This window comes from Papio anubis, chromosome 9 (genome assembly GCF_008728515.1).
Source record: "Papio anubis isolate 15944 chromosome 9, Panubis1.0, whole genome shotgun sequence".
NCBI lineage: Eukaryota > Metazoa > Chordata > Mammalia > Primates > Cercopithecidae > Papio > Papio anubis.
This window is the reverse complement of record NC_044984.1, coordinates 17,052,401-17,079,258: the sequence shown is the minus strand read 5'-3', so window position 1 is coordinate 17,079,258 and position 26,858 is coordinate 17,052,401. Positions and strand designations below refer to the sequence as shown.

The 26,858-nt window shown below is 36.5% G+C and overlaps 1 protein-coding gene across 2 annotated transcripts; it reads left to right on the top strand.

Annotated features, from left to right (window-relative positions):
• Positions 1 to 371: 371 nt before the first annotated feature.
• Positions 372 to 9,991, top strand: RERGL (RERG like). Of its 2 annotated transcripts, XM_021922092.2 has the most exons (6): positions 544 to 659; positions 1,353 to 1,506; positions 1,779 to 1,835; positions 5,344 to 5,417; positions 6,366 to 6,514; positions 9,501 to 9,991. In XM_021922092.2, the coding sequence occupies exons 2-6, from the start codon at positions 1,455 to 1,457 to the stop codon at positions 9,781 to 9,783; spliced, it is 615 nt and encodes a 204-aa protein (XP_021777784.1). In that variant the 5' UTR covers positions 544 to 659; positions 1,353 to 1,454; the 3' UTR covers positions 9,784 to 9,991. The 2 variants fall into 2 exon arrangements, with proteins under 2 accessions (XP_021777783.1, XP_021777784.1); XM_021922091.1 differs by lacking the exon at positions 1,353 to 1,506 and having other exon boundaries at positions 372 to 659.
• The last annotated feature ends 16,867 nt before the right edge of the window (positions 9,992 to 26,858 follow it).

The window sequence follows — 26,858 nt, the reverse complement described above, 5'->3', positions numbered from 1 at the left end:
AGACATTGGATAAGTTAAAACTCTGTAGTGCCCAGTTTTGCTTCTTGAGAATCTCATATGATTCACAAACATGGTCTAGATATGTATTTTTATTGGAATCAAACCTAAACTTCTAAATCCTAGATAGTTGTGCTGTTTTTATAATTGAATGAATAGATTTCCCTTTTTCTTTCACAGAAGAAACCCTAGCAGATATAGGCTCAGATACTAATAAAACAAACCAATACAATCAAAGTAAATTCACAGAGATATTTACCCTTCCTCTATACTTTTTTTTTTTTTTTAAGGTCCTAGGAGAAGGTAGATTCCAGGTACACAAAAGTAGAGAATTGTAAGCTAAGGTTCTGTTATAAATATATACATATTTTCTTTATAACCCTTTAGGTCTAAAGAGTAACTCTAGTTTTTTAAAAATATGTTATACGAAAACTGAGTTGAAAACTACTCTAGGAAAACATTTTTAAAGTTATTGTTGGCTGGTAGGAATATGGGGTGGAGTTGTTCTTAGAGAAATGAGAGCAGCAATAAAAAGGAAGTTTAAAAAAAAGCTTGTCACAGGGCAGCATAGTTCCAGAAGACAGTACTGACCAAGAAGCAGAAAAGCAAGATGAATGATGTGAAACTTGCTGTCTTGGGTGGTGAAGGAACGGGCAAATCTGGTGAGTGGTGATGTCTTCTATGTTATAATAGAGTACAGAAAGAGCGAGAAACTGACATGTTAACCATTAACCATGTATTTTATATATATTTCATATATATGAAAATACATCTATAATAACATCTCACTGGGATGGTAGGCACATTGTTTTTCATTAGGAGTTTCCATTTTTATGGGCAAGTAACTATGTTTATAGAATATATAGGCAGGTATAGCAAGATAAATACCTGAAATGTTAATTTGTATATTATTCTACTGATGTTTACAATTCATAGGAATAACAGGAAATTTCTACATCACTATCCCACCTACTTCTCCCTTCAACACACCTGCCCTCATACCCACTAGTTGCCAAACAATGGCCTTTAGAACTCATCTGCTCTGAAACTAGGGTAGGGAGATGTTTGGAGATTTGTGGATTATATTTTAAATATAGCATTACTGAGATGAAAGAACTTTGCGGGGCATGGCTTGGTGGATGTCCTGGAACTGAGCAATAATGTGCTCTAACTTTGGAAGTCATGCTTTTGTTTTGTTGTATTTTACTTTGGTCTTGGTCACATTATAATGGTAGGATGCTACCAATAGGGCCACTTGAGCCTAAAGAATCATGACATCTTAACTGGCCAAACCCAGGAGCTGTGACATGGTGAACGGATACCAGAGGTTCTTTTTCTATTTCCTGGATTTGTAGGTCCCTACATCCTTAAATAACTGCAAATACTTGGTAGTGTCCTTGTGACTATTACATATAGTACTTTGAAGCCAGACTGAATTTGATAGAGAAAATAAACAGATGTCAAACTTCTTGCATCTTAAATATGAGAAATCTGTTTCTGTTACAAAAGGTAAGTGGCCTTATGTTTTTGCGGTAATGAATTAACTGCATAGTGATTTAGATGTGCAGCGCTTTAAGATCACTTCCTTTCCAGCTTTCTAATCATTTGTTTGTACCATGGAAATATTATGAACTACTATTTAGAACAGAATTTGGTAAAAGTTTAAAGTCTTTATTAATTCTTGAATATTTTTTATTTAAGAACTAAAACCTCATGCACATAACCAAATTTTCTGTTTCATAAAATATAACAGCCTTAAATCTAGATTGTTTGCTTTGCAGCCCTTACAGTGAGGTTTCTTACTAAGCGATTCATTGGAGAATATGCTTCTAATTTTGGTAAGTCACTACTCTAGACATTTTTACCTTAAAATTTTTAACATCATAATTAAATCCCACTTAAGTACAGAGATGCATTTTGATAGACTGTACCATTTTTATGCATATAAAACTGTTTGTTTATTCACATATTCTGATTAGAAATGCCAAAATAGGTGCTTGAATTAAATGTTCTTTTATGGTAAAATTCACCCAATTTGATGTTAAGACTGGTTTCAAAGTCTGGAACTGGAAAAACATTAAAACTAAGATCCTCTCTTCAAAATATTGTAGAACATGCAACTGAATATTTCTTGTAAGGTATAAAACAACTTTGAAATTAAATCAACATTCTTTAAAAAATAAGAAAATTAATACTGAAACCACAACAAAGGAATAAAGTTTATTTTTATTATAAAACCATAAGAAAATAGGAAAATTATGCCTTGATTAAACATCATATTATCTAAGTCATTTATATAAATGTAGAAACATTTAAAACACATGCCAGGGCATTTTGATATAATTTTAAGATTATTTCATGAACTCTTCTGTAAATTTGTTTGACTAGAATTAGCAAAATATATGGGAAACAGTACAACATAAAAAGTGAGAAGTTTTGCCATAATTTTGAGCATATTTTTGGCTCACCAATTAAATATGATGGTGCTAATATCTTACCTCATTGAAGAAATGAGATGAGGAGATTTTTTTTTTTTAATGAGGATGGCAGATTACAGAAAATATAAAAATTGGGAGAAAGGAGAATGTTTTTGTTGAGTATCACTTAGACTAAGGGAATTTATGATTGCAAGTGTGTTTTTCCATGAGAAACAAACAAAAATCTTTAGCATTCCATCATGAAGTAGCATAATCGGAGTATCTCAGAAAATAGCTTTAATATATTACATTGTGTTTTTCCCTACATGAATTCAACATGGTATTTCAGTCCATATGACATTATGAACATTTTAGGGCAAAAGCCTGAAAACTGATTATAGAAAGTTGAAAACATAAAAAGAAAAATTCCTGTTGTTTCATTTTTGAGGGCAATGACATCAGTCAAAAACGTCAACATAACATACAAGTTAGGACCCGGGCATGAGAAAATGTCCCAGAACTAAAAAATAAAACAAACACAGAATGATACACCATCCAAATAACAACAAAAACTCTCAACGTAAACTTTGATATAGTATAGTTGTATAAACTAATGAAATGTTTACACATTTCTGGCTGTTACATCTCAATGAAAAATAAGAGACCTAGAGGCATTTTTGAAAAGCCAACCAAATGATCAAAAGCTCATTAACTCAGAGGGCAAACTAGCAAAAATGACTCCACTTTGTATATTAAAACTAGAAGGGGAAATAATACAATTCTAAAAATGTGAGAATTGATGACACTTGCTGGCAGTTTTTGAGATTTGAGAGTGAATAATTTTAATTGACTAGAAGGAAATAATGTGGTTTGGAGTCAAGAATAAACCTATAAAGTTTAGAAGAACCTGGCTGAAAACATAATTTAAGGTTTCATGAAACTGTAACAAATTTCATTAAATATAACCTGGTAGGAGGTAAGAAGTCAACCCTAATCCTCTAAGAGAATTTGATCAGATAATTGATGTGATCTGGCTACAAGGTTCACTTTTACTTCTGTGTTGAGAATACACTAGAAACAGGAAGGGTGTTAGAGGAAGGATGGAAACAGATGACTTAGGAGGCTTTGTGAGAAATTAGGCAATTAATGATGGTGGTCTAGACTATATTGTTAACAATGGAGATGGTGAGATACAGACAAATTCAAAATATATTTTGAACGTAGACTAAAAGAATTTTAGAATAAATTTTAGAATAAATATGTGACGTAAGACAAATAATCAAGGATAATCCTTTTTTTTTTATTTTTTTATTTTTATTTTTTACCTGAGAAACTGCAGTTATGGATATGCCATTTAACAAAATGGAAAATTGTAGAAGATGCAGCCTTTGCAGGGATATCAGGGGTTCAGCTTGAGGTGTGTTAAGATTGAGATATCATGTAATCCCAGCACTTTGGGAGGCCAAGGCGGGTGGATCCCGAGGTCAGGAGATCAAGACCATCCTGGCTAACATGGTGAAACCCCGTCTCTACTAAAAATACCAAAAACTAGCCGGGCGAGGTGACGGGCGTCTGTAGTCCCAGCTACTGGGGAGGCTGAGACAGGAGAATGGCGTGAACCCGGGAGGCGGAGCTTGCAGTGAGCTGAGATCGGCCACTGCACTCCAGCCTGGGCGACAGAGCGAGACTCCGTCTCAAAAACAAAAAACAAAAAACAAAAACAAACAAACAAACAAAAAAGTTTGAGATATCTATCAAGTATCTAAATGGAGATGTCCAATAGTAAATTGTGTCCGGAGTTCAGGGATGAGGTCTGGGTTTCAGACATAGGTTGGGTTCATGAGAAATAATAGGCATGTGACAGCTTGGGACTAGAAGAGATCTGAAAAAGAATGTAAGAAGAGAAGAAATCTATGAACTGGATCCATGTTTGAGATGTGAGAAGTCAGTGGGGACAGGTAGAGGTGAACAAAAAAGATTAAGACAGAACAACAAGGAATTAAAAAACAAAAACTGGAGACAGTCTTGCCTTGAAGGTCATGTAAAGGAAATACTTTAAGGAGGCAGGAATGATCAACTGCGTTAATGCCACCAATAAGGCAAAAAAAATCAAGATAGAGAATTAACCATTAAGCCATAACACATTTAAGCTGGAAGAAATTTTTCATGTTTGTAAGATGTGGCTAATGATATGGTAAAGAGGAAAAAATTATGATATATAAGAGGGAAGTAGAATTGCTGAAGCCATGTCTCTCAGCGGGTGAGGAGAAATCACTAGCTGAGAGTGAATAGGTTTACTTTAGATAGGAACACAGATGTTCCACGCGCAGTAATAGGATGGAATATAAATATATGAGCAAAAAGGTATGTAGGTGAATATAGATAGTGGTGAGATTCATTTGTAAGAAACATATCGGCCAGGCGCAGTGGCTCACGCGTGTAGTCCCAGCACTTTGGGAGGCCGAGGTGGGGGGATCACGATGTCAAGAGATTGAGACCATCCTGGCAAACACGGTGAAACCCCGTCTCTACTAAAAATAAAAAAAAAATAAAAAAAAAAAAAAATTAGTTGGGCGCGGTGCCACACGACTGTGGTCCCACACGACTGTGGTCCCAGCTACTCGGGAGGCTGAGGCAGGAGAGTGGCATGAACCTGGGTGGCAGAGCTTGTAGTGACCCGAGATTGCCCCACTGCACTCCAGCCTGGGTGACAGAGCGAGACTCTGCCTCCAAAAAAAACAAAAACAAAAACAAAAAACATATCTGAGTAAATACAACAAATATATGCTTTCGGTCACCAGCAATATAAAAAGGGCACAATACGATTCCACTAAAATGTGAGTGGTTGAATTTATCAGACTATGATTCAGATATGAGTTCACATTCAGAGTATTTTCATACTGACAGTGAATATGCAATATTTTTGCAGAATCTATCTATAACAAGCACTTGTGTTTGGAAAGGAAACAACTAAATCTGGAAATATATGACCCTTGTTCTCAAGTAAGTAAAACAAAACACCTTTTTTATTGATTTATTGATTGACTGATTTTTTAACAATCATGATTTTGAAGATTATATGGCGGTAAGTGAAAAAAGTGAAAAGTTGCAGTGTTAAAACCAAAGTTTCTTCTCATTTTAATTATTAAAAATTTAAGACATTATTTTCTTGTGTTGTCAATTCTATTACCTGTCATCTCTAAGTTCATGTCAAAAATTATATCACAAATATCTTTAAAATTGCAACATTAGGCTGTTTCTATATTTCTATCAGGTCACAGTGTCACTGCCAGAAGATAATAGTTAAGCTTATCAATTCACTTTTTATTTTCAACTAAGTTGCACTTATAACTAACCAGTTGTCAATAGAACATAATACATAAAATAGATTTTCAGTACAAACCTCCTTGTCTATTCATATGGGAAAACAGTTAAAATGGGATTATACAAATAAGAGAAAAATGGCCATTTATTCAGGACTTCAAAACAACTATATGAGACAGATCATTTAGGGTAAATAAAAATATACCTTAAATATTTTAGCTAAACCTTTATAATATTTTTGATTTTTATTGATTTAAATCTAGTACCAGAAATCAATAGATATTCCATTCACTAACAGATAAATGATATATATTCACAACAAATATGTGGGTATTAGTTCAAAAGACAATTATTGTAGCTCATCAAATTTTCTGAAAAAGTGGAGATGTTTTCTTCTAGAAAAGTTATAAAATTAGCTAGATATAACTTTATTATAGTTCTGTTTTACATTTAATCACTTTTAATTAAGGACAAAGAGTAATAAAGAACTATATTTTAGAAAATATCAGTATTTAACATACTGATGTATCTTCCAGCTGAAGTGGGTCTCCATTAGTTGACTGTTTAAAGTATAAAAACACAGGTATTAGATCCCAACCACTCTTAATGTACTTGGTTTATTTTCAGACACAGAAAGCAAAATTCTCCCTCACAAGTGAGCTTCACTGGGCAGATGGGTTTGTTATTGTGTATGACATCAGTGATAGGTCTTCATTTGCTTTCGCGAAAGCACTGATCTACAGAATCCGGGAGCCACAGACTAGTCATTGTAAAAGGTAAGGAAGGTATTTTTCATTCCTTTCTCCTTTCTTTTTAGTAAATCATCATATAGCCGTAAGCATCATTAGGAAGGGTTTAATACAGCCTTCCAATTACAAAATTTAACAGCCCTGAACAATTCACCTTCCCATTCCACAGGAGTTACACATGTAGTAAAAGGAATAAGATGAGAATGCTTTATATCCTGGCTGCCATAAACAGTTACTTGCCTTGAGTAAATGGCTATTTTACAAGACAGCTTCTATCGTTAACATGACACTCACTTGCAAAATAATGGTCCTTTGTATATAAGATAGTTCTCTTTCCAACCTTTTCTTTCCATTCTCACAAAAATGTTAAGGATACTAAATAAATTCAGATTTATTACGTTTGGCATCCCGTGAAATCCAATTCCTAGTCACTGAGTTGTTCAATCTATCAAAGCAAAATAGACGGAATAATCAAACTGTTTACAAATTCTAAATATGAGAATACATTTTTCTCCATTTTACCTGCTAAAGGGCTGATCAACAATTCCTTATTCTTGTCTTGACACAAGGAACTATGAAAACATGATTGTGCCTTAAGCTATTGTTTCATTAGTAGATAAAAGTTTAAGCATCTGAGTTTCCAATTTAAGTTTTCCCTATTTTTCAGTCATGTTGGCCTTTTCCATTTAAAGTATTTTTGCTCAACATTCTGATTGTAAAAGAGTCTTCGTGCTTTTAGCCAATTTAGCCCTTAGAATCTAAATAGTATTCTAATTTGGTGAGTAAAAAAAGCACAATACTACTGAGAATTGGTATATGTACTTTTAGTATCTATTTTAAATGTCCACTATAAAGAAATCATGGGATAATAATTGATAAAGTATTTCCCTGGAGTTAGATGATGTACATTCTTGCTTTCCTTTGATTCGGCCTAAGTAAGCCACTTTAATCTCTAGAGCTCATTTTTCTAATTATTTAACTGGTGGCAGCAGGATAGGAGAAACAGATGAGATTTTACTAAGGTGCCTCATAGCTCTTATTTCCTATAATATTACTGATATTTTAGAACTCCATTGTTTCAATCATTAAATATCTTATATTTAAGCATCATGATGTAGATAATGGACAGAAATAAAATTCTGACATTTCTTCTTCAAAGTAATCACTCAAGAACACTTAAAAACATATTGAAAGTATAAACATTCGTATTGGACATTTTTCAGGAAATATTTCTAATTTATTGACTAAATAATTCTTTGAATGTTTTCAGTTCTCAATCTGTAAAAAGACTAGGAAAGCAAAATATATCACTATTTCATTAAATTATATCTGATATTTGTGGCCCACCCTTGAAAACCTATGTATATATCCTTCCTCATTTACCCTTTTCAATAATTTTATAAACTAGACTAAAAAAAGACCTTAGTAGCATTTTTAAAAGTTCACCACACATTGTCATTTGAATGAAACCAACTTTTAGTGGAATTGGGGCCAGTAAGAGTTGAAGACTGACTGTGTGCACCCATTTTTTTTCCTTATAGTAGATATCTTTGCAGTGTTCTATGCCTTTTAAAGCCTAGTGATTTTAACATATTCTTCAACTCAAACTCTATTTTTGTGTTGTTTCATTATAACCAAGGAGGATATATTGATGTTTGCAGACACATTTTATCTTAACAAAGACACATTTCTTAAACAGGAGAATTGGGCAAGTTCATGAGATTATACAATTTTCTCTAGAGCATGTTATAATGGCTATTAGCGGAGCGAAACAGCAATAAATATTGAATATTTTTGCTTATGAAAATTTTATCTAAATTGACTGTTCAATTATAGTAACTGTATAAGTAAAGAGACATTTGCTAGCTCTTCCCTTGCAATTGATAAGGAACATGAAAAATAACACTTTGTCAGCATCTTTCATTGCCTGGGCCTGTGTTAGGTATTTTTATATACATCATTTAATGTATACAGTCTCCATGAGATTTAATCTCTGAGAATTCTGTGTGAAGATTATTTTACCATTTTTGAAACTTTGAAATTTGGTTCGGGGTAGATGTGCAGGTTTTTTACACAGGTAAACTTGTGTCATGGAGGTTTGTTGTACAGATTATTTCATCACCCAGGTATGAAGCCTAGAACCCATTAATTTTTCCTGATCCTCTTCCTCCTCCCACCCTCGACCTTCCAATAGGCACCATTATGTGTTATTCCCCTCTGTGTCTCCATATGTTCTCATCATTTAGGTCTCACTTATGAGTGAGGACATGCAGTATTTAATTTTCTGTTATCGTGTCAGTTTACTAGAGATAAGGGCCTCCAGCTCCATCCATGTCCCTGCAAAGGACATGCTCTTTTTTTTGAGACAAGAGTCTCACTCTGTCACCCAGGCTGGAGAGCAGTGGCATGATCTTGGCTCACTACAACCTCCTCCTCCCGGGTTCAAGAGATTCTCCTGCCTCAGCCTCCCGAGTAGCTGGGACTACAGGCGCCCACCACCATGCCTGGCTAATTTTTTGTATTTTTAGTAGAGGTGGGGTTTCACTGTATTAGCCAGGATGGTCTCAATCTCCTGACCTCGTGATCGGCCTGCCTCAGCCTCTCAGAGTGCTCGGATTACAGGCATGAACCACTGCACATGCCTGCTCTCATTCTTTTTTATGGCTGCATAATATTACATAATGAATATGTACCACATTTTTACATTAAAGGAAATTGAAAGTGGGAAAGATAACAATCATACTTTGGTTAGTAGACAGCACCAGAATTCAGTAATAGGTCCATGTTACTTCAAATCCTGTGCTTTAAGAGCCTTGTTGCTTCTGTGCTATTTACATTTTATCTAAAATGATTTAAAGTAATTGGGGCTATGTGTAATAATACACACACATGACCATAAGTAACACACATACACACTATTTTTTCTTTGATTTATAATCCTTTGGCTATAAATCTGGTTTTTTAAAAAAGTTGTTAAAACAGTCTTGCTAAAAATTGTGTATCTCTTTTTCAGAGCTGTGGAATCAGCAATGTTTTTGGTTGGCAACAAACGAGATCTTTGTCATGTGCGAGAGGTTGGCTGGGAAGAAGGGCAAAAGCTGGCACTGGATAACCGATGCCAATTCTGTGAACTGTCTGCAGCAGAGCAGTCTCTGGAGGTGGAAATGATGTTTATCAGAATTATCAAGGACATCCTGATAAACTTCAAACTCAAAGAAAAGAGACGACCCAGTGGATCTAAATCAATGGCTAAATTGATCAATAATGTATTTGGAAAGAGAAGGAAATCTGTTTAGTAGACATGAAATGACTATGAACCACAGCTGTGTTTTCAAACATGCAGTTTGCCTTTTTGGTTGTTGTATCCTGTTCACTCTCCTTCACACAGAACCTTTCATTTATTGTACAACATTGCACTCACCCTAACCTACTGGTGGACAGCTATCTAGTTTGCCTTGCCAAATATACTCTGCTTATGTGAATTTATTAAATGACCATGCCATAGTTTGTGGTTTACCTTTATTTTACATAGTTCTTTTGAATGAAATGGGTACTTATATTCATACAGTTAATAGGTTACAGAGCTTAGTTTATCAATCTATGAAAGTTCTTGATTTATTTAATAGAATTACATGCATTTAATTTAAAGGCATTTTTACAACAATTCAGTAGCTTACATAGTATTATGCATATTTTGTAATAAAACTTAGGCCTTAAGCAAATTCCTTCCCCAAGAGTATATATATTCTGTAGTTGATCTGATGAAAAAGTCTACCCTTCTTCATTTTCATGTATCACGCTATGTTAGCAAGAGTCATTGTCACAGATATGTTAATTTATAGAGCTAAGGTCCTTTTCAGATCAAAAGATTTAGAAATTCATACATCATAGGACAGAAAGAAGTAAAAACTTGTTGGGGAATTTATAACCTTAAAGGCTTTGTTGCCCTGAAATAAGTATTTGTGGATTAGGTACAAACATTTTGGTTCTTCTCAGGTTACTCTAATTACTGTTTCTTTCCGAAGACAAGTGTCTACCTCCTAGACCATGGTACCACTGCCACAGCTCTTGTGGACCTCTGACAAAAGATGTCTTTCAAGTTGAGATCCAAGGCTTAATTTTGGCCAAATTGCTGACAAATCAAGGTTAGGTGTCAGGCACAGGAAATTATGACAACACACAATGCTACATGTACATACTTGATTAATAAATGTTGTCAAGACCCTAGGGACCAAGGTGGGTGAAGTCCTTTAATAGGGAGTGTTAGAGTGACCTTGGAGAGGGGTGAAACAATATTAAGCTCACTCACCAGGAGCCACAATGCAACATTGTAAGAGTGACACCTAGAGCTGGTCTAAATAGATTTGCTGTTCATTAGAAGTCTGACCTTGCTGATATACTAAAGTAAAAGTAGCGGGAAAACAGAAGCTTATGTGGTAGTGTACAAAATTGGTTTAGAATGTTTATAAAGACGTGAAGGAGTTTAGGGTTACTATATTAAATTAGTCCCAAGAACCCAGTGTTTGACTACCATACCTGGGAGAATTCAGGGGAACTTCCTTTACTCAGGAAGTAGGATGCACTGATGAGTAGGCACAGACAACTCTGAGAAGCTTAGTGGTGACTCTGCTCTCTGGGTGAGAGTTAACAGTAGATCCACGCCCTTGTTTCGCATCAGTGGATACTACCACTGAACTGTGCTGTCCCATATCACTGCAGATCACAGGATCCTGAAACAGCAAAATCTAGATGCTAGCATTTAACCTGCAGCTTGTTATCCACTCTCCCAGCAACCTAAGAAATGGTGCCATACCCAGCGTGGAGGTTTTATTTCGGAAACTGACTGGTTGGATACTTAGAAGTGATGTGCTCAATCAGCCACATTGACGGAAAGTCCATATTGTGGACCCATGCATTGCTTCCATCTCTGCCACCATGGCCACTGTTATCGTGAGTCAGTTACATAAGGAGAGATGGCCAGAAAAGACTCAGGTGGATATCTGAAGGCCAAGTCATCCTGTCCACCTGGTTGTAAAGTTATATCTCTGCTGGGCATTAACATGATACACAAAAATCTGTGGTTTTTTTTGTTTGTTTGTTTGTTTTTTTTTGAGACGGAGTCTCGCTCTGTCGCCCAGGCTGGAGTGCAGTGGCGCGATCTGGCTCACTGCAAGCTCCGCCTCCCGGGTTCACGCCATTCTCCTGCCTCAGCCTCCCGAGTAGCTGGGACTACAGGCGCCCGCCACCATGCCCGGCTAATGTTTTGTATTTTTAGTAGAGACGGGGTTTCACCGTGTTAGCCAGGATCGTCTCGATCTCCTGAACTTGTGATCTGCCCGCCTCGGTCTCCCAAAGTGCTGGGATTACAGGCGTGAGCCACTGCGCCCGGCCAAATCTGCGTATTTATGATTCCTCTGAGAGCTATCCTTTCACATACTTTTCCTTTAAAACTTATCGTGATGAGTATTCCAGCTTTAGCTTTTACATACTCTGACCAACTGGAAAAACTATTAATCACTGCCTAGAAACAGTGTATTACATGCCAGTTTTCTTACCCTACATTTTTAAAGTGGTGAACTTTTAAAAATGTTACTAAGGTCTTTTTTAGTCTAGTTTATGAAATTAGGGTAAATGAGGAAGGATATATACAAATGTTTTCAATGGTGGGTCACAAATATTATATAATTTAATGAAATAGTGATATATTTTGCTTTCCCAGTCTTTTGTAGACAACAAAGTATACTTCCTGAAATTCTGCCAACTGTGATAGTTTCTGTTAATAAACTTCATGGTCATCTCTGTGTAAGACTGTAATGAGGCACAGTCTTCTGACTGGCATTAATGTATCAGGTTTGAGTAAGTACAGCTTCCCCTCAGCTAGGAACATTTATATTAGATAGCTATGTGAGTGAAAAATAAACTTCTATTGTACAAAGCTGTCTTAGCAAATTTAATGATGCACTCTTATGGTCAATTGTTTATAAAAGTTGTATTAATTTTTGAGTTTTAATATTGGCTATGTATACATATATATTTATCAGTACAAGCAGTTATACTTGAATATGGTTTTTGTTTTGTTTTTTCTTCTGGATTATCTCATTTTTAGAGATTTGGTCTTCATTCCTTAGAATCATTTTTCCAGTTAAAGATTATTTGGGGACAATTTTGAATTAAAAATAACAGTTATCTATGTTAAATGTAAGAATCTAATGTTAAATGGTAATTTTTAATAGTTTAATTCGTGCATATATACTTGTGATAAGTCAGATCAAAATTTTTCTGTCAAAGGTACTGCTTATGTTTCCACATGTTTTAATTTTTTAATTATACACTGATGTTTTAGAAAATTGACCTTGGATGACACATTGTGTCATAAGGAATATATGGAATGCAGTAATAAGAACAAGAATTTATATTAAAATTTTTTGATGCAGTAATTTTAGAAATGAACAGGTATTTTTTTCAGAGTGATATTTGAAATTACTAGATTAATTCCACCTTTGATAATGTGACAATTTTAAAACAAAAACACATTTTTTGATACTTCTTCCATCAAAAGGTTGTTCCAATTCCCTTCCTGTTGATGTGGATCAGTTTTACGGACTCGTCTTAAACAGATTGAGGCACAAGTAACGTATATGACTTATGAAGCCAGGTTAGAAAAGGAGACACAGATCCCATCTGTTTCTCTCTCCCTTGTAACTCTGCTTTGGAAGCTATGAGTCGATATGTATGGAGGCACCAGGCTGGAGACAGCACATAGAGTTAATGACCACATAACCACTAGATATACAAGCAAATCTTTGGGTGATGCCAGCCTACAACCTTTGGGCTACTCCAGCTGATGGCAAGCGGAACAGAGATAGGCGACTTCCACAGAACTCTACCCCAACTATAGATTTGTGAGCATAATAAACATTGTTTTCATTTTGGAACTATTGCATGGCAATAGATAACCAGAAAACATAATTCATTAAAACCCTCAGCAACTCAGTCAATATGAAATACTTGGCTTTCTTACTAGGGAAAAATGAGGTGTTAAAAGAAATTTTCCAACCAGATTCATCATTGTTTAGAACATGATATTGTCCCAATACCAGTTTTCTTGTGAACATAATTCACTTGTAAAACAACTTGAAAAAGCCTTACAAATAATAAGTTGCATGTTTCCGAAGTGAACAAAAAACACATACCTACAGAGAAACAAATACATCATCATTAAGCAATAGAATATTGTAGTTTGAGGACAGCAAGTGTGTCTATAAATCTCAGCGCTAGCCAAGCTGTATCACTAGGCCGGGAATTGCCTATGCTGCTTCTAGCAAGAAAGATGCTGTCATTCATTTTGGATGAGCTTCAGTGAGATAACACATAATGAGGGGCAACAGCTGAGGAAGGGAATGCCAAAGGGGAGGGGTCTTTAAAATGGTTTTGATTTAATACAAGGCATGCACTATTAATAAAGAGGTTGAATGATACCTGTATGTTTTATAGGTTTATAAATTGGCTGTAGTAAAATGTTTTACATCTTAGATCACTAGGTATTGTTTCAGCTTATTATGGGAGATATCTATCTAGAGTTGACTGAATTGTATTAATCTGAACCTAGTTTAATGATGCCTTAACATTTTTATGGGGGAATTTAATGTTTGCAATATCCATGTTCCTTATTTGAAAGCGTGACTTATAGGTTTCTCATCTTCCTTAAATTATAAAATCCTTCAGCTAATAAAGGAAAATGATTATAGTTTGCAAAAAAGGCAAAGTCATTTAACAATCCATATAACTGTCTATTGTAGGGCTTTGCATAATAATTGTAATTTAGCTATTAAAGATTCTAAAGGCAGTTATCAGTCATACTCTACAATTCTGGGGAATCAGGCAAAGCCCAAATTATTTAAAGTATTTTAAATTCCCAAAGAAATAAAGGCACACCATAAATTTGAAATATAGTCTATAGTGACAAGATATTTCATAAGAAAAGAAAAAACTTCATCATAATTTTCAAATATATAAACCACCAAACATTATTTTTCTTCCTTTTGGATATAGATGTAACACAAGTTTATCTTTAATAATGGAAATATAAATTACTCTAAGAAGGAAATTTGCAGACTAATAAAGTATCAGTGTCAATGTGAAACTTGACCGACATTTTAGTGGACCTGGAGCAGCTAAGGCATAATGAATTAAGAAAAATATGAGTGATTGAATCACTTCACATTACATGAAAGAAAGTATAACCATGAGTTGCCTGTATGATTTTTAGAACGTTTTATAGAACATGAGCATTTAACGACTAGACACATGAAAACTTGTAAAAACACATATGTAAAATCAAGCTGATATAATTTTTCAACTATAGATTTAATTTCAAGGTAATATGATAATTAGGGTCATAAAACTTAGAGGCATTTCTATATAAAAACACACTCAAACGTTAAAATTTTTTGATTGAGTTAAACATACTGTCCATGACTCAAACAGTAACTATAATTGTAATGAAAGACCAAGTGTTTGATTTGATCAGAAGATTTTGAGGCCTTCAGTGAAATAAGTCTGTTTGTCATGCAAAGTTTGTTTTCCACAATACATAACACATTAACCCGCTTAAAAATAGTATAAAGTTATGGAATTAGATCACTAATTTTTAAATAAACATATTACAGTTAAACACATTTGTTTGCAGACTAAGAAACATGTGTATACATATTCTTAGGTAAAATAGTGGTTATTTAAATGAACTTAATCTCTCAGAAAGAATACAAAATAAAGTGAATTAAAAGCAAAGAACAGAGATAGCAAAATAAGGGAAGAAAGGAGGATGATCAGATGTGAGAAATGTCTCATTCAAAATCATAAACTTGGAAAAAGGTAAATTCCCAGATGGGTTCCTTTAGGACAGAAAGAAAAAAGTGCAATTACAAAATGGGGAATAAGTGGATATATACAAATATAATAGCAATTAATTTAAAATTCCAAAAAATGAATAGGAGCTCAGTAATTTAGCATGATAATTACTTGAGTGGGCATGACCCAAACATGTGAGTGAATAGTTTAGAAGAAAGGAATATAATTGAAATACTATGAGGTAATTTTCCCATTGTTCTCAGCAAACATCAGAATTGGGAGAAGAATTAGTAATCACGTACGAAATATTAGAGAAGTAAACATAAAATAAAGGTTTACAAATGAAGATTTTGTATCAAAAGGAAAAACAATTTTGATAAAACCATCTTCAAAAATAGATTTATATCCACTATAGACTACATAAAATGGACTTAAATTGTGACTTGTGAAATTCAGATTATTTTAAGAAATACACTCCTGAAAGTCAGGACTATAGTGCAGTGAAATGGAATTTAAGATGGCTGTTGGCTCCCTTTTCAGAGAGCTGTGTGAATGCATGTGGAGATGTGGAGAAGGGAAAGAAAATAACTCTAGGCTGTTTTCAACTCTTTGGGCATCTTATGTTGTAACAGTGAATAGCATGTAACTAAGAAACTACTAAAAAATGTGAAAATGACTTTGAAAAAATAATTCTTCTACTAAATTTTTCATTTTAAAACAAATACAAAAGTTTGTGATATTCAATATTATAAACTGTCAGGTATAGAGTTGTAACTGTGTACTGTGTATATTACTTTATTTTTTTCTTTGAGTAACACTTACTCCTGTGTCAGTCACCTAGTAGAGAACCCTCACAAAATTGTGTTGATAAAAAATGATTTAAAAAATAGTGATCTTTGATCTGTGATGCTCTTATTGAATGTCTTCAAATAGAATTTCTTCTGTAAGGAAAGCATAAAAATGACTTTAATAAATTTTATATTTACAATACCCACTAAAAATCAATATTGTATACATAGTAGCATATATTTTTTAATCATAGGGGCTTGAGACAGTGACTAGTTATGAGAACAGAATCCACCATTTTATAATTTTCTGTTAAAATTCTATTTTTTAATTTGAATAATGACAATTTATAAAATGAATGAAAGTTCATATAACAGAAATCATGTTAACAGAAATTCAATGTTTTACTAACTGTTGAGAATTAAAATGATAAATGAAATCATAGCCTATGTTTGTGCTACCTTCAAACTGAAAATGCATAATTCATCTGGTTACAGCTACAATCTTTTACCTTATTCTTAAGTCCCAGCTTGCACACAAACTTTGTACAACCAGAAAACTGGCCAGATGTCCTTCCCCTACATGAGTATAGTTTTCTAAAACTATCAGTCAGGACCCACCACTAACAATTCTGTCTTTCTTCAAATATTCACAGCTAAAGGAATACAAGAAGTGGTAGTAGCAAACTATCTTAGCCTGTATAGTGCTTATGACTAAAGGGAAACACAGGAAATGTAGAATCAGTTGTTGGAAACGTAGAATCAGTTGTTGGAAACGTTGGGGCAGGATCTCAAAGAGCCTTGGTTATAATCATTTATGTAAAGCACTTGGTTAAAAAAAAAGAAAGAAAGAAAAGAAACCCACGATCTGTCTTTTCTTTCCACAATGAGAGGATGGTCAATTTGGGAACCACCTTCCACCTCAATAAAATGCTAACAAAGTAATTCAATTCTGGTTACACATAGAAATTATGCTGAAACAGGTACAGCAAACAGATTTGTAGTATGAGATTTGACAGAGCTACATTATCCCCTTCCAAAAATAATGAAGATACAGATAAAATAGCTGTACCATGTGTCAGCAAACCAGACCATAGAATATCTTTCCTTTACAAAAGATCAAGAAACATAAACAAGTCCTTTATACACACATGCATAAATAGGAATGGGTTCAAAAATATTCCTCAGGAAAAGAATATAAGTATTAAAATGAGAAATTACTTATCTAAATAATTTTTAAAATAGAAAATAGAAAGTCCAGATCAAACTTCAAAATTTGCATTTTAGGCAGTGAAGAATTGAACTGACACTACCAATTGGTAAAAGACACAGATGTAAAACCTGAGAAGATTTTTAAGAACACAAAGAACAAATGAAAAACATGTACAAAAAGCATACCAAGGATATACATAAATAGTATAGGTGTAAATATTAGAATCTAATCTATAATACTTTGTTTCTGGAATATAGAACTCAAAAACCCACAGCAGAAACTTCTGTTCTGGGAGGAAGACTAACTTCTACATCTCAAATACGATTCAATGTGTTTCACACAAAATTATCTCAGAAGCAGGTTAAAAAACAGTGGAAATAATTCAAAAATGGCTTTATTTTCTTGGCAAACTAAGTTAATTAAGAAAAAATCTGAAGAGTTTCGAAGGAAACTTTTGGAAAACTCTAGTAATAAAGACAGATATATTGTTTGAAAAATGATGAAAATGTGTAGATGTCCAAGTGCTCGGAAAAAATACACTTGATTACTTTTGCTAAAAGATTTTTAAAGATCCAATCCCCAAAATAAATTAATCATTTAGAAACTAGAAGGCTATAAATGTAAAAGAAATAGTCATAACCTTGGTTGTGGTAAGGTAGCGGGTCGGGAGAAGGGCGGGTCCCTACCAAGGGCTCTACCCCTGGGCCTGTGCCCACGGACTTAGGTGAGGACAGGGACTTCTACCTTCGTGCCCAAATGTTGCATTTCCCAAGATCACTCTGGCCTACCATACCCCCAATCCTGCACCTATAAAAACCACACAAGCGGCTGGACGCTGAGAGGAACACACCAGTGGAAGAAGACGCAAGTGGCTGGACGCCTAGAGGAACGCACTACCATAAGAGCACACTGACAGGCACCAGCTGACCCCAGCAAGCCATCCACCAGAGCAACCACATGGAGTTTAGTGGGGGTGGTCGGAGGAGAGTCTGGCTGCTGAGTGGCCCAACTCCAGGGGTTATTTTTCCACTCCCCTTCTGGCTCCCCATCCATCTGCTAAGAGCTACTTCCACCATTCAATAAAAAACTTTGCATTCATTCTCCAAACCCACGTGTCATCCAATTCTTCAGGCACACCAAGGCAAGAACCCTGGGATACAGAAAGCCCTTTGTCCTTGCCATAAAGCAGAGCGTCTAATTGAGCTGGTTAACACAAGCTGCCTCCAGATGGGAAAACTAAAAGAGCAGATGGTAACACATGCCTGCTGGGGCTTCAGGAGCTGTAAACATCCTCCCCTAGATGCTGCCCTGGTGTCAGAGCCCCACAACCTGCCTGTAGGGTCCCCCTAGAGGTTTGAGCAGCAGAGCACTGAAGAAGCAAGCCACTCCCCCTGTCTCAGGCCCTGTGAGGTGGACAAGGGTACTTTTCGTGTTTCAGTAGTATATATAGAATAGTATGTGTGATATTATTTATCAGCAGTGATCCTAACCTGACACTTCTAGAAATCTAGGTTATGGCTAATCAGAAAAGCACTAGATGACTTAAATATATCTTATATAAATACACACAAGTACCCTGCAAAGGTGATATTGCTATGTTATTTTACGTAGTTTAATAACTTACACGTCTCAATATAGATGAAAGGGTTAATCTACGTCACAGGTCAGTTATCGACAAGGCCGAAGTCTCCAGAATACAGACTCAGATGTTAGCTGAGAGTCATAAATATAACGGGCTATACATGGCCGTTCCCACATCATATTTCAATGCTACTGAAAAGTATATACAAATTTAAAATCACTTCTACAGGTGTTTTTGGAGATTTTTATGGTGTTGGGGTGATCAGACCCAACTCCAGTTCATGGGGGTGACAAAGTCTGGCAGAGTCAAAGGATTGAGAAGAAAAAAAAGTGGGATACCATGGAGGCCATCACTAACGTACAGAGGCTGTGAAGGCCCTGAGCTCTGGGAGCCCATGCTGTTTATTGGTAATCCAACAAAGAAACAGGTGGTGAGAATGTGGAGGTCAAAAGGGCAGGTTGCATTAAGCACATGATTTACAGCTGTGATGGTTTAGCTTTATATGGAACATGTTCTACTACTTGAAATAATGGAAACAGGAGCCTAGGAGCCTAGAGGGCTAGGAGCCTAGGAGCCTAGGAGCCTAGAGGGCTAGAAGCAAGGAGCCAGCAAGTCTAGACACATTCCCGAGGACATTATGCAAGTCCTGCCTCAGTTTCACTCCCAACACAGCTTTTTCCCCCAACATGCCCCCCGTTTGGAAAAAGAGAAGGTATTATTACTATCATTCCTAGCTATCATTAGCAAGGCAATTGTGGGCTGTGCAGCCCTTAATTGCCGGTCGGTGATCCAGCTTCATTTTTCTTAGCCCTTATTCAAACTGGAGTCACTCTGGTTTGAATGTTTCCCACATACCTCCCCCTTTCCCTTTTACAAGAGGGCCCTTAAGCCTAGGGGTTGCAGAAGGATGAAGGTCCACTTTCTGTAGCTTCTTCATGGTGAATAGGGGTGATGATATTCCTGCCTAACTATTAGGGTCTCTTCAGGGTAGAGAGGAGCTGAGTCAGAAAGTATTAGTCCGTTAAGCATCGTGACTCCAGTAGGTCCTCAGTTCCATCTTTGCATTCAGATTCAACTGGCTCACGGCTCGTACTGGGGGAACCCGGTCCATGGTTGGGATCCATGGGTCCCCCTCCTCTAGTCTCCCGTTCCATGGTCGATACACATCTTGAGGGCATCCACATGGTTCATTCATCTCTTGCAAAAACACAAGCATACCCTTACCCCCACGTTAGTAAATCTGAAACTGAAGCAAAAACTTGTGGTTGTAGCCCAGAGGTCACTGATAAGAAACAGGCCTTTTCTGATTAACAGAAGGCATAGAGAAAGCAAATCAAGGCTTTGCAAACCTTCAATTAGCACCGTTCAGGTGGGTCCACTAGATGCTGTGGCTCGTGATAGATCTTCAGATGTTTGAAGGGCACCCACGCAAGCACCTCATTATCACCTGAAGAGACAAGCAAATCCTCTTCCCTATAAAATTATCTTCAGTCAGGGATCGGAGGAAGTAGACTCAGGTAAGGAGAATTTGGGGGCCTCCTGATGTTTGATGAGGAATTCCTAACTTCCGAGGGAACACCTTTCTCTCCATATTGCTGCGTGGGCACGGAGGACTAGGTAAGCATCCTTAGAGTCTATATACATTTACCCTTTTTCCTTCTAATTCTAGTGTGTAATGGGCCCGTGCTTTTGCTAGAATGTCTCTCCCTAACCAAAGGAGTGGTGCTTTCGGACATAATTAGAAAGGTATATGAAAAGAATAAAGTTCCCCAGTCACAACTTAGTGGTTGGGAGTATCTAGTGACTGGCTGTCCTAGGACCCCTCGGATAGTGACAGATCTGGAGGACAGTTGTCTGGGACAGGAGAGTAAGACTGAGAAGCCCGCGTCAGTGTCCAGGAGACAGTTAACCTCCTGGCCTCAATGGTCAAGCATACTCAGGGCTCTGGGAGGGTGATGGCAGGAGCTGGAGCTTGCCCCGGGCACCCTCAGTCCTGCTGCTGGATCATCTGGTTAGTGGCTTCTGACTCAGAGGACCTTCGTCCCCTGGGGCCAGTGGGCCTTCCAGTGATTCCCTTGACATAAAGGGCATGGACAAGGGGACAGCTTATTTTTATTTGGACAATCTTTTTTAAAGTGTCCTTGTAGACCGCACTGGAAGCAAGCCCTATTAGGCATTGGATTTTCCCAGCCTTTCGCTTTTCCAGAGCCTCCAAAGTCCACTCGCCTGAGGGTCATGACTAAAGCGGTGGCTTTTTTCCGGTTTCGTCTGTTCCTCCTGATCTTTATTCTAAAAAACTGAGGTTTGCCAAGTTCAATAGGGTTTCTAAGTTTTGCTCTGAGCCTAAGGCGGACTTTTGAAGCTTTTTCTAATATCTGCAGCTGACCGAGTGACGAACTTTAAGACTAGTTGGACTTCAATAGAGTCAGGTGACAGAGGTAGGCTTCCTCAGTGCCTCCCTTTGTCTCTTCAGAAAGGCAGGATTTTTTTTCCCTTTCCTTGTGTTACAGTGGACATCATTGAATAATTTATAGGCTTCTTTCTAGTTTTTGCTAGTCCTTCTAGCACGCAAGTTAGCAAATGTCTGTGGCACCAATCTCCATGTTCTGATTCTGCGTCCCAGTGAGGGTCTACCTTGGGAACTGCCTGCTGGCCTGTAGGGAATTGTTCTTTCCTCTGTTTGTCATCCTATCGCTGACCTGACAGAGATACCAGAGATCGCCAAACTCTGGGGCTGCAGTTATGGCGGCACTTCATGTGGAGTGTCTGATCTAGCAGTAACATTCTCTCTCTCCATGTCAGATTAAAGGATTGTCCTAACCCTTGAAAAACATCAATATAGCCATCAGGGTGGTCCAAGAATTTTCCTGGGTCTATTTTAATTTGCTTCAAGTCTGAGAGGGAAAAAGGAACATAACACTGACAGGGCCGAATTCTCCAGAATACATCTTAGGGGTCTTTTTGCCTTGGGGGGAAATATTTCCCATCTGAAAAAAAGAACAGATGCCAGCACCCCTAGTCATTTTCCAATGCACATTAGTCCTAGAGCATCCTCAATGGTCCTAATGCTTATTCCTTTCCAGGGTGCGTAACCACCCATGGACCTCTGCTTATTGGATTAGTTACGCTCACCGATGTAGCAGTCTGCACCCGTTTTCCTGCAAAGAAAGAGGTCCGGGCTGCTGGACTCTAGTGGTCCTTTACCAGCGTGCCCAACTCAGGGTGAGTTCTAGAGCTGGGCTGGGTTCCTGAGTATTCATAACCCAGCTGCCCCATCAAGATGCATTCTCATAAAGTTCTTACACAAATACATTTCAGAGAGGGTGTAACTTTTTGAGTCAGGATTGAGATAGTTTTTTGATTCTGTAAGTACTTTAAGGCTTGGATGAGTGCAAACAGCTCGCACCAATTAAGCAATTTTTCTAACTCTGCTGCTACAAGAGTCTCCCTATCAATTACTGAATACTCATTGTGTTTTTCTCCTCCTCAATCACCTGGGAGGAACCAGCCGTCCTGTCCTGGAGTTCCTGGACAGGGTTGGACCTTTATATGATAATTAAGATTTAAATCCCTCGTTAGGAAACCTGGTAGGTTAATAGAATTTTCAGTGGTTAATGTTAAATCACCTTTTCCTAACAATAGCCCCATACTTTGGGTTAGTAAGCTACCTTTTGCTTTTTTACTTAGGATAGCTCTGAACTGGTAAGGTGTGCTCATGATGAGATTTCTTCTAAAAGTTATTTTTCTACTTCTGTTAGCAAAGCAGTTGCTGCTACCAGTGGAATGCATTTGGGCCATTCGCAGGTTATGGGGTTAAGGAATTTTGATAGTTGTCAGTGGTCTCAGTGCTTTTGGGCTACGCCCTTGTTTACACTAACAAAGTAGTACTGGAGTGTTGTAGGGTCATGGAGAAGACCTTCAATTATCAGCTATAGGTTTTAAATTTACCCTGGCTTTTAGAGGAATAGGGTACACTTTTTTCTTCAACTACTTGAATATCTTTCTCCTTTGTAGATGGATTTTGGAAACACAGCAGATGGACGTTTGCTGTCCTCCCTGTTGGATTATAGTTAGGAGAAATTGCTATGTTTCAAAGTCTTCCTCGGCTCTAGCCTTTTGAATAGAATTTTGTATAGCACCACCAATTGTTCCAGGTCTTAATGTTGCAACTACAGGAGCAGTACGTCTTGTGGCTAATTCATCTTCTTGCCCATTAAGGGGAGAGAAGGTAGTCTTTCACTTAATTCAGCAGGTGGAGCCGACAGGCTAGTTAAAACATACTTTGTTTTCCTTTTTATTTCCCCCGTTTCCTGTTCCTCACATTCAGAATCTGAAGTTAGTTTTTTACACTCATCCTCCTCATCATCTGAAATGGCTCAAGAGCTGCTTCTATTAGCGCCCACATTGACCAAACCCAGACTGGAATTTTTGCTCCATCTTTATATGTTTTTAAAAAACCTCTGCCAATTCTCTCCCATTCATCCAACTCCATTGTTCCTTGTTCCGGGAACCACGGACAAAACTGCTCTACTGCATTAAAGAGTGCTATATTTTGAATACTTTCACTCCCCCTCTTCGTAATAAATGCCTTAAATTTAAATAAGCAGAATGTCTACTTTCACTTTGTCCCATTGTTACCCTGGTTCTTCCCAGTGCTCAGCTTTCCTGCCGAGCTGCTTTTAGGAGTGCAGATACCTCTTTGAGATTCATATTTCAGTTTTTTTGGATATATACCGAGGAGTGGTGTGGGATGACAATATGGTTCCTTTTTTCCAAGCTTGGCTATTTTAGATACCTCATAAGTGAAATTATGCCATCTTTTTCCTTCATATGACTGACTTATCTCCTTTGACAATGCGTCCTCTGCTTTCACATGCTCTAGTGTTCCCTCACTGGGTGTCTTTGTTACCCCCACATTGGGCAACCAGGAATAGTTGGGGTGATCAGACCCAACACTAGGTCATGGGGATGACCAACTCTGACAGAGTCAGAGGATTAGAGAAAAAGGTGAGACATCAGGAGGCTATCGCTAGTGTACAGAGGCAGCATAAGGGACCCCCCCCAACCCCCCACCCGAGCTCTGGGAACCCAGGGTATCTATTGGTAATCTAACAAAGAACCAGGTGGTGAGAATGTGGAGGTCAAAAGGGCAGGTTGTATTAAGCACATGATTTACAGCTGTGATGGTTTAGCATTTATATGGAACATGTTCTGCTACTTGAGATAATGGAAATAGGAGCCTAGGAGGGCTACAAGCAAGGAGCCAGCAAGTCTAGACACATTCCCGAGGACATTATGCAAGCCCTGCCTCTGTTTCCCTCCCAACACTCAGCTTTTTACCAACATATGGGAATATGCCTGTTTTATTTATAATTATAAATATGAAAACATGATACAACAATATAGGCCATGTGATTTCATTTATGCACAAATGTATCTAGAAAAATCTTTGCAAAGGAATATGCCAAAGGATTATTAGCCTTTAGATGATTTTCTTTCTGTGCTTTCCAAAATTTTCTGTACATGATCATGAAATATTTTTGTAATCAAAGGATAACTAACAATTATTTCCTATTTATAAATGTGTTTATTATGCTGAATTGTATGCTCAAGAATCTTATATGAATTATAAAAATTACTTCCAAGCTTATATTTAAGATCTTCTAAATCTTTATCTTCCTATCGAAATCAAATCCCAAATCTCATTAACAGACTTTGTTAATTATTTATTTAAAAAATGGATTTCCTCATTCAAATTTTCTAAAATAGCAGGTGTTATATTTATAATTGAGGAAAGAATATATAGCTTTGTATTTTTCGTTAAGATCACTTACGACAATATGTATATTTTAAGTGTACTCTTTAATAAGTTTTAACAAATGTCTAAACCTATAAAACAGTCAACAAATCATGAAATAAAACATTTCGAACATCCCAGAAACTTCTTTGTGCCCTTTCCAGGTAATTTGAAAGTCAGTTTGACATTTTCTTTAACAAACACAAATGTAACATTTAAACTATGGGGTATAAACAATACAAAAATTTGCAATTATTATTCGGTGAGTATATCTATATTACATTATTCCAAGCTCCAAAAAACCAGTGTACCTTTGATATTTGTTCAATGCCATCTCTCAAGGGCCTTAGCACAGTGTCTGGCACATAGTTGGAGCCCGTAATATACTTACTGAATAACATGAAAATGTGTATTATACCACAGACACTGTATTATCTTTAATAGTTTTCTTATAATGTTATTTTATCACAGAAATACATGCTGTTAATAAGTGTTGGAAAATAATGTAAAAGTTATAAAGGACAAAAGTGCTGACAGTTTTCTTATATCATCTTCAAATGATCTCTCCCAGGGTATTCAGTATTATTAGCGTGGTGTGTTCTTTTCATTTTTATCTTTCCTCTTGCAAACATACAACACATACTTCAAAATCAAATCAAGCAATAATGTTTATTGACAATCTATTATAGACGAGGGCTTTATTCTAAAATTCGAGGAGAGAGAAGCAAACAACATGTGTAAAACTCCATACTCCCATAAAGTTTATATTTTAGTGGAAAGACAACGATAAACAAAATATGTGAATTACACAGGATGTTAGAAAATGATGAGTGTCTAGGGATTATAGAGGAAAGTGAATCATGCAAGAAAGATAGGCATGTTAGGAGTGAGAGAGAGGTATGACTACTTTAAACACAAGTTAGGGCCTTGTTGACATAACTTGTGAGCAAAAATGTGAAGGAAGTCAGGAGTGAAGTGTTCAAGATATTAAAAAAAGAATCCAGAGAACAATAAGCAACTATGTTACATAGAATCAGTTTGATCATTTTCGTTCTTGCTTTTAACTTTGTTAGGCAAGTCCAGAATAGCATTTAGTTAAGAGTTAATTTTCTGCACTACTGAGGGATGACATTGGATGTTTTCTAGTCTTCCTATTGGGAAAGGCACTATTCCCAAACCTGTAGAGCTCGGCACAATGGTCTGCCTAATCCTTTCGGGTGGCTCTTTTTCTGGTTTCAGAGAGTTTCTTCATATCCATGCCCTGATTAGTATTCAATGGGACTCTAAGATTACTCTGTGAAGTTCTCTAGAATTCTTTCATTACAGCTATCTCTTTGCATCTGTAGTCTACAAACACCAGCCATCTTGGATTTCCTAGTCTCAGCTCCATCTCCTTCATTCAGGGAGACTTCCAAATTGTGTCTGGATTTTACCTCCAGGTACAAAAGTCTGGAAATTTTCTACAGACAGTAAACTAGGCTGTGCTTATGGCTTAGCTCATTTGTTCTTTTCTCAAGAATCACTGTTCATCATTATTTGTGGTATAATGTCTTGCTTATTACTACCTGACATCTAGTTTATTTATTAAAATATTAACGGATCTCTTGTTTGTCTCTTTCCACAAAGATATAAAATCTATGATAAAAGAGGTTTTTTTAATATCTAACTATCTCCTCCTTTTTCTAGGATAGTTTTTGGCACACAAAAATACTTAAACCATTCGTTGAGGGCGGAGTGAATAAATAAATAATTATCAAAGTATCTATTTCAATGTGGTCTGGTCTTTCCATTGCGGAAAAATTTAAAGAGTTGAAAACAGTTTGCAATATTTTATCTTCTATAATTATCCTAGGAAATTGAATTTACCATTAAATTAGTGAAATATGTATTTATAGTTATTTCATATGTAATTTTAAAACATCTGAATTATGGGTTCTCAAAATTGGACTAAATTGCAGGAGATGAGAAAAAAGTAATTTTCTTGAGTGATTAAAACTTTATAAAGCAAAACTTTGAAGAAGAAATAGAAACATGCCCAGAGGGGTACACTGATAATGACATGAAAGGAAGAAAAGTAGTAGAGTTTTTCAATTAATTATCAGCACATAAAATAACAGCTTGAATGAAAATGCAAATAGACTTAA

Coding starts and splice junctions, on each gene's coding strand:
- RERGL (XM_021922091.1), top strand. CDS start 608: ATGAATGATGTGAAACTTGCTGTCTTGGGTGGTGAAGGAACGGGCAAA. Junction 1,836..5,343: donor AGAATATGCTTCTAATTTTG/GTAAGTCACTAC, acceptor ATATTTTTGCAG/AATCTATCTATAACAAGCAC. Junction 6,515..9,500: donor CAGACTAGTCATTGTAAAAG/GTAAGGAAGGTA, acceptor TCTCTTTTTCAG/AGCTGTGGAATCAGCAATGT.